The 15,887-nt window shown below is 40.7% G+C and overlaps 1 protein-coding gene and 1 long non-coding RNA gene across 2 annotated transcripts in view; both read right to left on the reverse strand.

Annotated features, from left to right (window-relative positions):
• CTPS2 (CTP synthase 2) overlaps positions 1-11,003 on the reverse strand; it is a 71,566-nt gene extending 60,563 nt beyond the window's left edge. The window contains exons 1-6 of the mRNA XM_009565563.2: positions 10,838-11,003; positions 9,130-9,300; positions 8,115-8,215; positions 6,155-6,271; positions 4,724-4,807; positions 105-185 (exon numbers count right to left, since the gene is read on the reverse strand). Of these exons, the coding sequence (XP_009563858.2) occupies positions 105-185; positions 4,724-4,807; positions 6,155-6,271; positions 8,115-8,215; positions 9,130-9,300; positions 10,838-11,003 (720 nt within the window). The remainder of the gene's footprint in view (positions 1-104; positions 186-4,723; positions 4,808-6,154; positions 6,272-8,114; positions 8,216-9,129; positions 9,301-10,837) is intronic.
• On the reverse strand, positions 11,002-15,753 carry LOC128851512 (uncharacterized). Its single transcript, XR_008448880.1, has 3 exons — positions 15,695-15,753; positions 13,638-13,757; positions 11,002-11,035 (listed from the first exon to the last, which is right to left on the reverse strand). It is a non-coding gene; the product is annotated as an uncharacterized LOC128851512 (long non-coding RNA).
• Positions 15,754-15,887: the final 134 nt, after the last annotated feature.

A 15,887-nucleotide genomic window follows, 5' to 3' on the forward strand; every position in this document is an offset into this window, starting at 1 on the left:
ATATTATTGAAACACTCTGAAGTTGAAAACAGAAATGCACAGAAATATTTGTACGCCTTCCCACATGTTTTAAATAAAGACAAATAGAATTTTCAAGGACTAACCTGCTCAGGTTCCACATGGCAAAACATGGAAATCTTTTCCTTTACTGCCATTTCTATAGGTTTTGCACTTCTGCAGACAATCTATCATGACAGAAAGAAAAATCTTAAATATTTACTAGGCAAACCAATAAACATCCCCAATACTGTTCATGCAGAAATTAATCTCCTTCAGAAATGCAGCACTCCTCTTTTGGAATTCTACAATATGTCATAGCTCACAAACACCTGCTAACAAGGTAGAAGTAAAACAGTCACCTGCCCACACTGGCTCATTTTTATTAATCTTTCTTTATTATTCTATGTAATACTACTCCCCCACATTCTTTTTTGTAGCTACTATTGTAATATTCTTTACCTAGAGTATAACAGCTCTGTAAGTAGGAATATGATGAATCAAAAGAAATATTGTGATCTATTCAGCTAAATTTAGAGAAATAATACTTCACTTACATGTATGTTTTCTAGTATTGCAATTCTTCAGCGCCTTTTTGTAATTCTTAATTTGCACAGCATGATAAAAACAAGGCTGATTAGAAAATTATTTCAAAATTGAGGGGGGGGTTTCCTGGTGCAATTATTCTGCTATTATTTTGCTGGTAAATATAATTTTAGAAAATTATTCTAAATTTTGGGAATTTTAGAAAATATTGATAATCTTTGCCAATAAACAAAATAAGTGCATTTTGTTGTTTATTGGAAGGGGGGGTTATGCATTATGTAACTTACAGCAACCAGCTCAAAATCCAAACCTGCTGTGTCAATGTGCCTATTGATTACTCAGTCTATTATCTTGTTATTTTGAATCCTGAAAGCATAACAGAAAGTAGGATGATCCTATTAAGATATTTGGTTTTCCCACCTTCCTAGTAAATGCAACTACTTCACACATTAAGCCCTTTTTTGTTCAGAAACTTGTAGCTGATCTTTGATCACTTTGCTAGAAAGTAGCTTAGCCACACTAATATTGCAGAAGTCCAATTAACCTCCCCGACCCTTGCAAGAAATTCTAGAAACATAAAAACAATGCCAAGTATAACAGAAAATTAGTGCACATTTAAATAATCAAAAAATAATTATGAAACAATTTGTACATTCTATTCAATTAAACACAACTTATACTTAAAAATTGGGTACTGTTTGAAGATATAATTCATAAACCCTGATAGTATGAGCACATGATTAGGTCACTTTGAAACTTATCATCCATCTTGCTGAGACAAATTTAAAGTTAATGCAGTCACAAAAATCAAAAATATCAGAATCAGGATGAAAATACAAAACTGCAATAACAGTGGCAGAGATCCACTCAAGGAAACATAATACAAAGTAGATGAGGAACAATTCAATAGAACAGGGCAGCACTGACAAGCGTATAATCAGTTTCAAAATGCTATGTACAGAGTATGTAAAATCTGAAGACACAGCATATTCATCAAGGGTTTAGAACACCCTGTGGAGAACAGAAATGCTCCTGTACATACACGGCTGAGACGGGCCCAGCATGAAACCTCAGGGAAGCCTGGGACCAGACAGTGAAGCAGCAGGCATTAAGAACAGGTCTAGCCAAGCTTAGATCAGGCAGCCTGGCAGCACAGCCTGTGAAAGAAGTCCTCCTGACTGCTGTTCTAGGAGCTTTCCCATGTGCTGTCTTGGCCTTGGGCCCCTGCCCAAGAGAGCAATGATTTAAAGATTTTCTTGAAGTAGTGCCCAAGCACAAGTGCCAAGAGCCTATGTTCAGAGTGTAATCTCTCAATGTTTTACTGGTCAACAGCAGCAACTCAAAAAAAGACCCAAAAAAAAACAACAAAAAAAAGAGGTACCGTGCTTCTGGCAGTCCCAGAACTGCTCCAGCCAAGAACCCAAGACATGCAAAAGTGACTAGATTACTCTGTTTTCCTTTTATTACACATGCGCAGACACACACACACACACTCTTAGAAGGATTTTTAATATTCATTTGGGAGGAGGGGTGGAATCTGGAACTGGGAATTATCTTAAAAGCTTTCAAAAATCACATGCAACTTTCCATATGCAATTAGCACCTCAAGAGGGATTTTGAAATTTAGGCCCTGAAGCTTGAAATATAGAGCAGGACTGCATTAATAAAACTCTTTCCCTCCACAAGCTGATTACAGTTACCAGCTCACAACAATTTGAAGCTACCTAACACATCCTTCACGTATCCTATTTAAAAAGCCATTGGTTTTGTACTTATAAACCTGCTTTCTGAAAAATGTGAAATGCAAGAGTTAAAAAAAATATCAGAAAGAAGCACAACACAAAATTTGTGTGCGTGACTTAGAAATAATTTTTCCTTTTTGAGGATAAAAGTACTATACAGAAGCAGTGACTACTCTCACTCCTTCATTTCTGAGGAAGGCTAGGAAGCTTTTTCTCCCAGGGATCTCCATGGGAACGGCAAGTGCTCAACAACTTCCAAAATCAAGTAAGGAAAATATTCTTTGACTTAACAAGAAGCTCCACATGAAACAGCAGAATTGTCCCTTTCTGTTCATGAATCAAACCTAGAAACAGGGTGCATCTTCAGCTGCACCAGCTGCAGCTCAGGAAGATACAAGCATAAATTTGAACTGGGGCTGTACTGGCATTTGAAGCTGCGCTATCAAGATTGTCTACCAAGTAGATTAGCATAGAATGGTTTGGGTTGGAAGGGACTTTAAACATCTTCCAGTTCCAAGCCCCTTGCCAGAGGAAAGGACACCTTCCACCAGATCATGCTGCTCAAGGCCCCATCCAACCTGGTCTTGAACACCTCCAGGGATGAGGCATCCACAACTTCTCTGAGCAACCTGTGCCTAAATCTCCCCTCTTTCAGCTTAAAACCGTTCCCCCTTGTGCTGTCCCTGCACTCCCTCATAAAGAGCCTCTTCCCAGCTTTCCTGTCGGCCCCTCTTAAGTACTTTAAGGTCTGCCTGGAACCTTCTCTACTCTAGGTTAAACAAGGCCCACTCTCTCAGCCTGTCCTCATATGGGAGATTCTCCAGTCCTCTGATCATCCTCACAGCCCTCCTCTGGACTCATTCTAACAGATCTTTGTCCTTCCTGTGCCAAGGGCTCCAGAGCTGGATGCGGTATCCAAGTGAGTTCTCAAGAGACTAGAATAGAGGGGGAGAGTCACTTCCCTTGACTGGCTGGCCACACTTCCTCTGACGCAGCCCAGGATAAGGTTGGCTTTCTACACTGTAAGCGCACATTGCTGGCTCACGTTGATCTTCTCATCCACCATCATAAGGTGTCACAACAGGGAGCTGCAATCTGCTTATGTCTCCTCTCTGCTCCCAAGAAGTGTCAGGATGCAAACACTGCATCCAGGGAATAAACGCGTTCTCAGTACTACAGCGCTAGGGGGAAACAATGGAAAGAGCTGAGTATGTGTCACCATTTGCCCATTGGCATGAGGTGAAACTTGCAGTCTTTAGGTTCACTAAAGCATGTGGTGCAAGAATTGATAGAAAGCAGCCCTGCTGAGGAGTTGGGGGTACAGGTGGTTGAAAGGCTGGAAACAAGCTGGCAATGTGGACTTGCAATCCAGAAGGCCAAACCGATCCTGGGCTGCATCAAAAGGAGCGTGACCAGCAGGTCAAGGAAGGTGATTCTGCCCCTCTGCTTTGCTGAGACCCTACCTGGAACGTCCAGCTCTGGAGCCCTCAGCACAAAAAAGACATGGACCTGTTGGAATGGGTCCAGATGAGGGGCACAAAAATTATGAGAGGGATGGAATACCTCTGCTATGAGGACAGGCTGACAGAGTTTGGGTTGTTCAGCTTGGAGAAGAAAAGGCTCCAGGGAGATCTTACTGCTGCCTTTCTTACTTAAAAGGAGCCTACAAGAAAGATGGTGGCAAATCTTTTAGTAGGGCCTGTTGTGATAGGACAAGGGGTGATGGTTTTAAACTAAAAGAGGTTAGATTTAGACTAGATATAAGGAAGACATTTTTTACAATGAGGGTGCTGAAACACTGGGAGAGGTTGCCCAGAGGGCTGTAGATGCTCCATCCCTGAAAATATTCCAGGCCAGCTTGGACGAGGCTCTGAGCAATTTGATTTATTTAAAGATGTCCCTGCTCACTGTAGGGGGATTGGACTAACACTCTTTAAAGGTCCCTTCCAACCCAAACTTTTCCACAATTCTACGAAAGAAATGGAGAAACCTTACTTTGAAGATTCACCCACGTTTATATTTCCAAACAGGAACATTTTCAAAGGCTGTTCTTCAAAGGTAGGTACACTCTGCTTTATCATGCATAAAAAGAAATTTGTGAGAGAAAGTTACAAGCCAGAAGCATTCTAGGCCTTCCCACAAAGTGAACTGAGATTTTTGATTATTATTAGCAGTGCAGAATGATTTTTCTGCAAAGATCCCTTCAGAAGAACATATCTACGATCCCAAGTTGCAATGAGTTAGTTGGATTAAGTCAACTTAGAGTGAATTTGAGTAATTAGATTTCCTGTAGTTCTAGTGAAATAGTGCAGCATAAATTTGCATTTCTTATAAAATTCTTGTCTCTCACAGGAGACTAAGGCTTATTCTTTGAACACAGCTTATACAAGGACACTTCTAGATGATCTATAAATAAAAATCTGTATTTATTGACTCACCAAATCTGGAGACAAGCCTAGGCCTCGCAGCGCTCGAACACTATTCTGTGTTGGTTTTGTCTTCTGCTCACCAGTGGCGTTAGGCTGGAAAGGCATATTTTGAAAACTAAACTAGCAACTAACATCTACTAAAGAGCAGTTACTGTTTAAAACGGAAAAGTCATTGCAAGTTATAACGCTTGCAGCAAGTAAACACATCCAAACAGAGCCACAATAGGCCAGAAACAGAATTGGTACCACTATTATTACTTATATAAAAAAATTCTGTGAAGAAATCACATGGCCCTAATTCAGGTCAGGCTGATTTTGTTTTTTCTTTCAGAGAAAAAGTTTCAATATTATTGACTCAGATAGGAGAATATAGCAAAACTAATAAATGGAGAATGCCGAACATAGCACAAATCCTTCAGTGATTGTCCTTGGATATAATCAGAGAGTAAATAAACCTGTTCTCAAATACACAGAATAAATCATATCAATTGCTGATCAATCTTCCAATCCATAGCTGCAATGGTTAATAATTCTCTTTTAATCCGTACAAGATGCAATCATATTATCATTACCTATTTTTGTTTACCAAAATCTTCCTAGTGAATACTTAGCTCTTAAAATAATAAGAAAAAATATTTCTGAAGTAAAATCTAGAGTTTGAATGGAAAACCACTTTTAGCCTTGTACAAAAAAGATGTAGCAGTCCTGACTAGAAAACTATTATACATCAAGGAGTCGATGATCCACATCAGAGTTCACCTGAGGAAGCATTGGCCTGTGGGATAAAGCCCTTGGCTGCAGGACACACTCAGCCAGCTCATTGTACCAGAGGAGCCTGCAGGCACCTCCACCTCAGCACTCACAAGTATATCACCTGCATGACCTCGCCTTCATCTAGGAATGCAGCAAGAAGCTTTCCTGACCACAATCTTTCTGACAGCAAAAATGACAGTTTTTAACTTGTCAGTAAATTATCTATTAGCTCAAATGACCAAAAGGGAGAATCTCTCCTACGAATATGGTCTGCCCAGCATGCTGCAGGTCAGGGCCACTCGATGCTACATCAGTTGGGGCTCCTGATCCATTTATACCTTTGTCTCCATATGCTGTTAGCTCTAACAAACAGAATTGTAAATGATACCTTGAAGAGCCTGAATGCCTTTGTTACTAGGTTCATCATGTACTAGCACCTTTCAGTGCAACTATATTTAGCCTTCTAGATAAATCAGTGTCAATAATAGCTTTTTTTGGTAACTTAGAACATTAAAACAGATTCTCACAACAATAAAGTAATTATCAAGGCCTTTATTTACCTCATTGCAGCTGGGTTTCCTATCCCTGCCTCTGAAACCATTCAGCATGAAAGGGTTAACAAGAGAAGTAAACAAATATAAAGCCCATTAAAGAGTAAAACCTATTTTATTAATTTTGATAACTTACCTGTGGTACTAGACTAACATGGATATTACAGAAGTTCTCTCTTTTTGCTTTGAACTGAAACTGTCTAAATGCTTCAACAAATGGCATTCCTTCAATATCTCCAATGGTTCCACCCAGCTGAAAAAGAAAGCTTGAATATATCAGAGTGGCAGGAAAAAAAAAAAAAGGAATAAAAAACTACCTCTTACATATTCAACAAGTTCTCTGAAAATCTTATCTCAAAACAACATACAATTGAAATTTGCAGGCATACTCTCCAAAGAGTCCTCATCTATTCTGCACTTTTTTTTTCTATGGAAAACATAAAACAATTTTCCAGTTCTGCTATATTCACTTTAAACCAAACACAAAAGCCTCCCATGGGAAGATGTGTGGTGCTACTGAATACCACACGTTTTCACATCAATTTCACCACCTTCCAAGTGGTGAACAAGTAACCAACAGTAAAGTCTATTTGAAGATTTTGGTACAGGAAGATTTTATTTTCCTGTCTGTCAGATTAATGAACAGTTGTATCCAACAAGATATAGACATTTAGCAATATTGTCATACCTTTATGATACCAATAGATGCCATATGGACAACATGAAATAATATTTTGCTTTATATAGAGAATTTGAAACAGTTATTACCATAACAAAATAGAAGACTAAGTCAATGTTAAAACTCATTTATATTTATGTAACAGAAATTAGACACCTTTCAAAGACACAAAGAACTGTAGTAGTCTATGCACCGAATAAAGGGGTGCTTAGCACCCAAGTCTCGTGAAGTAGTTGTATTTCAGCATGATCTTGCTGTGCCACCAAGTGGTTTTTGAAAGAATTGCATATTTGTGTTCACTCAGAACCAGAAAAACTTCTGTCAACTACATTTGCACATGACACAACATATTCAGCCTAAACCTTTCAGGATTTTACCATGGAAAGACATTACAGTTACTTTAAGAAAAAATATTTACTTAAGAAATATTTTTATCAGGCCGGAGCTACAACAACAAAAAAAAAAAACTTCACATGGAGGAAACAGAAAATTCAGCTTGAAGTTAAAGGACTGTCAAGTCCATCACTTATTAACATTCTTGTGCAACTTCCATTATTTCCTGGTTTTACATTTGTTTTAAATTGAATGTTTGACTCTTACTGTGCACATCATAAAAAAAAGATCTATAGCTATACCACAAAGTATACTTTGATCAAAGCAGGTTCTTTTGCTTAAGAAATAATGAGCAATTCTGTGGCCTTGGTCACAAATTTTATCACACTACTGATTACAGTGTTCGTTTCTGGCATTAAATCTATGACATATTCTTCCGTCAACTTCTCAGGTAAAGTCTTTTACTGTATTTTCCACTGTAATAGTAACGCTAGCAACTACTGACTGCCTTTCCTCCAGTTGTCTCAGTGCCCTACTCAGGATGGGTTAAACTCATTATTTCCACTTTGCCTCCAAAGATCTCAAAAATAACACCAGAAAGCAGGAAACTAAGTTATACAGTGTTTAAATATATTCCTGCAAACATGACCATGAGCAAGAAGACAGACATTTGAAGCCACATGGAAAGCTAGACAGTTATTGGCTCTCCTACTCATTATACAAGATTTCAGGTATTTCACAAGTATCCTCAATACTATTAAGCATATAAAACTTTGGTCAAATGACTGTATCTTGGAATAGATACTTCACATTACAGTAACTGGCTACTTTAATTTTACAAACTGATAAACTCTTAAGTAACTCAGTTTCAGCAATATTCTAGGGATTTAGTGAAGCAAAAAGAATCTGCAGGGATAAGACCACACCTACAACTCTCAGAACAAATCAAAGAATGCAAGACATGTATTTGCATTGCTGCTCTCCATAAAACCTGTCTGACCTTCTTAGAGTAAGTAGCGAAGGGAAAGCAAGCTAGTTCTTTATCTTCATTGCAGATATATATCCTAAAAGGTTCCATACTTGCCTCAATTACACAAATTTGTGGCTCTTTTCTGTCATCATCCACCGGAACTTTTGCCTGATTCATTACCCATTCCTGAACTGCATCAGTGATGTGTGGAACAACTGCAAGACAAAACCAAAGAAAGCAAGCATATCTTACGTTAGGCCCATATAACACCTTTTGGATGGGAAAGGGGGAAAATGAGCAGAAAGTGAAAAGGCAACTCCTAGCTCCTTTTTCCGCTCCTCCTTTCTTCAAATTCAGAAGCCCAACATAATAGGATTATGCCCATACCTCTTCAGAAGGAGAAAGGAATAAGGTGATGTAGGAAAGGACAGCTTGTTCTAGCTGATCACTACATCACTTGCCACAGATCTCCAACTGGACATTGAGCTGTTGACCACTACTCTTTGGATGCAAATATCCAACAAATTCCTTTTCCACTGAACAGTCTGCCCATCAAATCCATTTCCTCAATTAAGAGAGAAGGATGATGGTCGTCCTGGTCTAGAAGTGCACATTAACCAGCTCATGTCCAGCTTCTCAAACACCAAGACACCCAGGTCCCTCTCCACAGGGCTTCTCCCAGTCCCTTCAGCCTGTATCAATACTGGGGGTTGCCCCGACCCAGGCGCAGGACCTTGCACTTGGCCTTGTTGAAACATAAGGTTTTCACAAGCCCATATCCAGCTTCTTCAGGTCCCTCTGGATGCCAGCTGTTAGTGTCACCCGAACCCTGCTCCAGGGTTCTCCAAACTTTCCACAAATCACAGCCCCACCAGCTCCATGTTGAACTCCATCCCCACTGGCTCTTGGCCCAGGAATGTCTCCAGAGGGGTGGTAGATGCCCCATCCATGGAAACGTTCAAGGTCAGGTTGGATAGGGCTCTGAGCAGCCTGATCTGGTTGAAGATGTCTCTGCTCACTGCAGGGAGGTTGGACTACATGATCTTCATGGCCCTTCCAACCCAAACCATTCTACAACTCTTTTGTGAAGACTGGATGGATTAGTATCCCATAGAATTAAAAATAGCACCTTGAACGGTTTTTCCCAGGTAATCACCATGTCTCTCCTTATTAATGACATGCTGATATATCTTTCCAGTGGTGATGTTGTTGTCTTTATAGAGATTGATGTCCAAAAATCTCTCATAATTTCCCAAATCTAAGTCAACTTCTCCACCATCATTCAATACAAAAACTTCACCTGAAAAAAAAAAAAAGAAAGTGAAAACAGACACGAGAGTATTAAAATAATGAGAAATTATTAAACGAACAACAGGAATACCACAAACTTATCTTAAAACTGAAGAAATGTTTTATAAAATGACACATCACAACAACATATCAATAAAGAACATGCTACGCCTCAATCTGCATCATCATTCTGTGTGACTTAATATCCAAGTCACTATTTACATTGAATGTCTATCCCTCTGTCATATACAGTTTTGCAAATAAATTTAGGTTATATGGCCAAAATAGTTATGTGACTTAAAAATATTTAACCAGCATTTCAACAGCATGCTACAATCCTTTATCAGGGGAAAACAATCTTCAGGGATCATAAATCAGCAACAAATGAAACATTAATTGACACATACGAGAAAAAACCTGTGCTTTTATAAGCATAAATTATTATGCTGTTCTAAATGTTTCACCCTAAATTCTTTTTGGTTGGATCTACTTTAATGATTAAGGCTTGGATCAGGAGTAAAGTTATGATGAACATAAACGCTTTCGCAAACGTGATCACCATTTCTTATTCAATTGTTTCATCTTGTATATTTGGTTCACTATGTTCATGGCAAGGGTTATTTCTGACCCTGAAAAGTCTAATGAAAATATCCTTCAGGTTCAGAATTTTCTTAGCCTTCTAGAAAGTCTCTAATTCTGAATCTAGTCAAATTCTGAAGGAAATAATGTTGCTAGCTCTTGAGGTAAGGCTGGAAAGCTCTTCAGAAAAAGCATTAAATATTTTCCCATGACCCAACGTATGGACAAGTTACAGGACTAATGTATAAGAAAAAAAGAAAAAAGAAGCAATCTCCCTGAAGGTATATTGTGGACTACAGAAATACATGTCCCATCAAGATACAACACTCCAATGAACAGTTTAACAAAAACACCAGAATGTGTATAACAGAGTAGAAGAGTTATGGCCGATCCTGTGAGGCACTGAGTGCCTCCTCTGTACTAAGTTATCATTTAAGCCAACAGATGCAGAACAGAACCAACATTTATCATATGCAGGCCTTGGAAGAATAAAACTGGAAATCGCCAAATTAAAACGCTTCTGACTCGAGACAGCCACTGACACCTGTCAGCCAGATAACTGCATTCACAAGTGTAGACTTAAGTTTGAAATACTTTTTATAGTACTATTCCAATTTAATTCTTTTTATCAAGTTGAACAGAAGATAATATTAACTGAACAAGGCCTATAGCTAGAATTTTCCCAACACAGTGGTATTTTACAGAGAGGAAGCATCTACTCATAAAAGTACCTTCAACAAACAGGCCTCTCCTCTCTTTACTTAGAGCAGACAATGCCCTTGAGAATACAATGTAAGGACAAATTTGCATTGCAAAATAGAAAAATAGATTATAAAATTACTAACAACTACTATATTATCATTTAAAAAAAAATTAAACGTATAAAAACAAACACAAAAACCCAACCAAAACCACATTACTGGGAATGCAAATATTTATGCAAAAGGAAACAGCACTACCCTTCATACCATGTTCATATGGTGAAAAGGTTCCAGCATCTATGTTTATGTAAGGATCAATTTTGATTGCAGTGACACGTAGACCACATGATTTCAGTATGGTGCCAATGCTGCTTGCAATGATCCCTTTGCCAATGCCTGAGATGACACCACCAGTTACTAGGATGTACTTCATCAGCACAAGCACACTGATCTTGAGTTGGAAATCTAAAATGGCAAAGACATAGATCTGATTAATTCAAATTCATGCCAGGGAAGAACACAGCCTCAGTATACAGAGAATCAAAAGTTGAAATCACCTTCAGAAACAGACAACAAAAATGATCCTTTGGGATTCTGGGAGCAGGAATCGCCTCTCCCAGCTTATACAGTGATAGGTAGTCTAAGCACCTAAACCCACTCAGCAGTCAGTGCAAAAAGAGGTACCATTTTGATACATTATTCTGTGGAGATGCCAATGATTCTAAATACATCAGTTCATCCAACCTATTCCCCTACGGTGACAGGAAAAGTCAGCTAACTTCTAGAACCACAAGTTAGGCAAGATGAATCTCACCCTGGATTCTTCCTAAATTAAAGTAGTTAATAATTTCACAGGTGTTTTGAGAAGTTATCTCAAAGAATGTTCATTGCTGCATTAGCCAGAACGGTCACACTCTCCACTCAGTAACTTTACCTTTAAAAATAGTGACTATAGCTTCAAGTACCTATTAAAATCAAAACGCTATACCATTCACTCAATTTTTCAGCAGTTTTCACTTCTCCAAAACAGTCTGTCAAAGATTTCACCAGAAGTCTTACAACATCCTACAGATAAAAGAACAAGAGACCAGGAAAGAAAAACTGAACGAAAATGTCTATATGTATACCACAGTATATCACTGTCCAAGAGCCTTTAGTCCTTTCTTCACATGCGGACCCGCTCTCCCTCTCTAACTAATTACTGTGAGACTAAAATCAGAAAAAGAATCATTTAGTATCTCTGGACTACCAGCAGAGTAAGAGTTGATTCTATTCTAGAAAACAGCATTTTATCTGTTTTTAGTTTCAGATTTAGAGAAACACCTGATGTTATGACATCAATTAGCAGAACAGCAACCCTGGAGAGAGACCTAAGGCATAGCCAACTTGTCAGTTTCTGGCTTCCCTGTCTAAACTGCGAAATAAATCATTCTTTGCAAGAGGGAAACAGGAGTACCCATGAATGCTATATCCTGAAGACAGAAAAATGATAGTTAATGCATATTTTGGGGATGAAGCCTCAAACAGCTGCAACACGGTACTTCACAGTGTTCCAATCATAGTACTAACACACACAAAAAATGGCTATTCAGATACAGAAACTTCCTCACTTGAAAACTTGGCTCTTTATAAGAAGCCTGGAGAATTAAAACTAAGTAAATCATATGATTGGGGGGAAATAATCAAATAGATGCTAAAATATCTACACCACCTTAACGAGCATGAATGATAACGGATCCAGAACTATTAAAAAAAAGATTATGAGAACATCCCCTAAAAATTCTGATAATTACTACCCTAATAAAAATTTTTCATAACCCTTCTTGTTGCTATAATCTGCTGTTTGCATCAACTGCTCTTGATGTTGTCCCTGCTAGTCTTCTAATTCATCTAGCTTTCACACAAGCACAGATTTTGCCACCATTTCTCCGCTCCACCTGAAGAGGATGGCGTTACACGTATTTCACCCATAACTATATTCACATTACATTCAGGCAGATGTGGAGGCTAATCACTCTAACAACCTTTGAACAATCACAACGCGGCTCACTACAAAGTAAAAATTCCAGGGTGAAGAACATCTTTCCTTACTTGAGTATGAAATTCATCCAAAACAACATCCAACAGCACGTCATCTAATGGCACTCAGTATAAATCAAAGCAGTGTGGTTCTTCAAGCACTGGTAGGAAGCAGCAGCTAGCGAATTAACACTGTAACTCCTCCTCTTACTACACTAAAGTAAGATAAATAAGGCCTGGATTTTCAGGAGACAAGTTCAAGAATATAACAATCATACAATCATGGAATGGTTTGGGTTGGAAGGGACCTTATAGATCTAGTTCCAACACCCTCTGCCTTGGGCAGGGTCACCTTCCACTAGGTCAGGTCACTCAAAGCTTCATCCAACCTGGTCTTGAACATATCCAGGATGGGGCATCCACAGCTTCTTAGGGCGATCTGTTCCACTGCCTCACCACTCTCACAGGAAAAAAATTCTTCCTAATATATAATCTAAATCTCCCCTCTTTCATCCTATCACTCATAAAGAGCCCCTTCCTAGCTTTTCTATAGACCCCCTTTAAGTACAGGAAGGCCACTAGAAGGTCTCCCTGGAGCCTTCTCTTCTGAACAACCCCAGCTCTCTCAGCCTGTTCTCATATGGGAGGTGCTCCAGCCCTTTGGTACTCTTTGTGGCCCTTCTCTGGACTCGCTCTAACAGGTCCTTGTCTTTCCTGTGCTGAGGACTCCAGAACTGGACGCAGACCTCCAGGTGAGGTCTCACTAGGGCAGAAGAGCAGAATCAACTCCCCTCGATCTGCTGGTCACACTTCTTATGATGCAGCCCAGGATACAGCTGGCTTTCTGGGTGCAAGTGCACATTGCCAGCTCAAGTCAACCTTCTCATAAACTATTATTTCCTTGTCAATACAGACAAAAGGAAGACCGCAATGATCAAAAGTATTTAACTCAGGAGAAAAATACCATTGGCAATTAACTTTTACCTGCCATTTAATTTTAATATGTCATTTTTTTTTAATAGCATAGATTTTTAGATTTGGAGCCTACCTCTTGTTTCAGGCTCTTCCTTCACAGATCAGGTACTGTAGTTGCCAACATTAACATTTCATATATCTTTGATAGTTACTGTGCAGTTTAGATCCACCATTAGTACTTCTCACCCTAGAACTGGAATAGAATAGACTACTTCAGTTGGAAGGGACCTACAAAGTTCCTCCAAGACATTTTCAGGGTCACTTCCAGAAGAAGACAGTGAGGGAGAAATTAATTTAACAGAAATTAAATAAGTCTTGAATATGCACCCCTTCAAAATTCTTAAACCCTGTCACCTTGCTTACAGGAACCAAAATGAAGCTTGCTGGGATTTCAGCAAGAACAGTGATTTCCCAGCAGCTTAAGGAAACACAAGAAAAAGAAAGATCTCCAGATGGTTTAGGAAGTCACTTGTCAAAGAAGTAGTAAATAGGGGAGGAAAAGCAAAAAGAGAACACTGGAAGCAAACATTTTGCTAGGAACTGGTGATCAGCACAAGGAGAGGGACGCACAAAATTACTCTGCTTGGCCCTATAGGATCATAGAATGGTTTGGGTTAGAAGGAACCCTTACATGTCATGCGGCCCAACCCCCCTGCAGTGAGCAGAGACATCTTCAACTACATCACATTGCTCAGAGCCTCATCCAACCTGACCTGGAATGTTTCCAGGGATGGAGCATCTACCACCTCTCTGGGCAATCCATTTCAGTGTTTCACCATGCTTAGTGTGAAAAATTTCTTCCTAATACCTAGCTTAAGCTTCTTTTAGTTAAAAAACATTGCCCCTTGTCCTAGTGCTACAGGTTCTGCTAAAAAGTTTCTCCCCATCTTTCTTGCAGAGGGATCACGTTAAGTATGAAAAGGCTGCCATAAGGTTGCCTTCTCTCCTCCAGGCTGAACACAGAAACATAGAATCACAGAATAGTTTGGGTTGGAAGGGACCTTAAAGATCATCTAGTTCCAACACCCCTGCCCTGCCATGGGCAGGGACATCCCAATAGATCAGGCTGCCCAAGGCCCCATCCAGCCTGGCCTTGAATACCTCCAGGGATGGGGCAGACACAACTTCCCTGGGCAACATGTGCCAGTGCCTCACCACTCTCATGGTGAAGAAATTCTTCCTTATGTCTAGCCTAAATCTGCCCCTCTCCAGTTTAGACCTGTTCCCTCTCATCCTATCACCACAAGCCTTTGTAAACAGTCCCTCCCCAGCTTTCCTGTAGCCCCTTTCAGGTACTGGAAGGTCACTATAAGATCTCCTTGGAGCCTTCTTTTCTCCAGGCTGAACAAGCCCAACTGTCTCAGCCCGTCCTCATATGGGAGGTGCTCCAGCCCTCCAATCATCTTTGTAGCCCTCCTCTGGACCTGTTCCAACAGCTCCATATCCTTCTTACGTTAAGGATTCCAGAACTGGGCACAGTACTCCAAATGAGGGCTCACAAGAGAGGAATAGAGGGGCAGAATCACCACCCCCGACCTGCTAGCCATGCTTCTTTTGATGCAGCCCAGGATATGGTTGGCCTTCTGGGCTGCGAGCACACATTGCCGGCTCATGTCCAGCTTCTCATCAAACAGTATCCCAAGTCCTTCTCTGCAGGGCTGCTCTCAAGCACATCATCCCTCATCGCGTACTGAAATCAGGAATTTGCCCCAACCCAGGTGTAGGGCCTTGCACTTGGCTTTGTTGAACCTCATGAGGTTCTCACAGCGCCACTTCAGCAGCCTGTCCAGGTCCCTCTGGATGATATCCCGTCCTTCTAGTGTCACAACTGCATCACTCAGCTTGGTGCCATTAATCATCAACCCTATCTCTCTCAGCCTGTCCTCATAGCACAGATGTGCCCCTCCTGTGGACCCGCTCCAACAGGTCCATGTCTGTGCTGAGGGATGGGGGGTGGGGGTGCAGCCTCCACGCGTGGCAGAGGTCGGGGGGGCGGCAGCCTCCCATCCTTCCCTGTCTCCCCTCTCCCGCGCACAGGCACTGGGGCCAGGCGACACAAGCGACACAGGTGCCCCTGGAAGCCCCCTCCCGCCTTCTTTCCTTCCCCTCCACTGGCGGCGCTCGCCCCACCTCGTACGCGCCGGCTCCGCGGCCCCGCCCATTCCCTCTCCCCGCGGAGAAAGCGAGAGGGTGCCTAGAGCGCCCTCCTTCCGCCCTCCCCCTCCCTAACCTTCCCTGCGGAGAAAGCGAGAGGGAGGCTAGAGCGCCCTCCTTCCGTCCCCCCTCCCCTGCGGAGAAAGAGAGACGAAGGCTAGAACGCCGT

Source organism: Cuculus canorus, chromosome 1 (genome assembly GCF_017976375.1).
Source record: "Cuculus canorus isolate bCucCan1 chromosome 1, bCucCan1.pri, whole genome shotgun sequence".
In the NCBI taxonomy this organism is placed as follows: domain Eukaryota; kingdom Metazoa; phylum Chordata; class Aves; order Cuculiformes; family Cuculidae; genus Cuculus; species Cuculus canorus.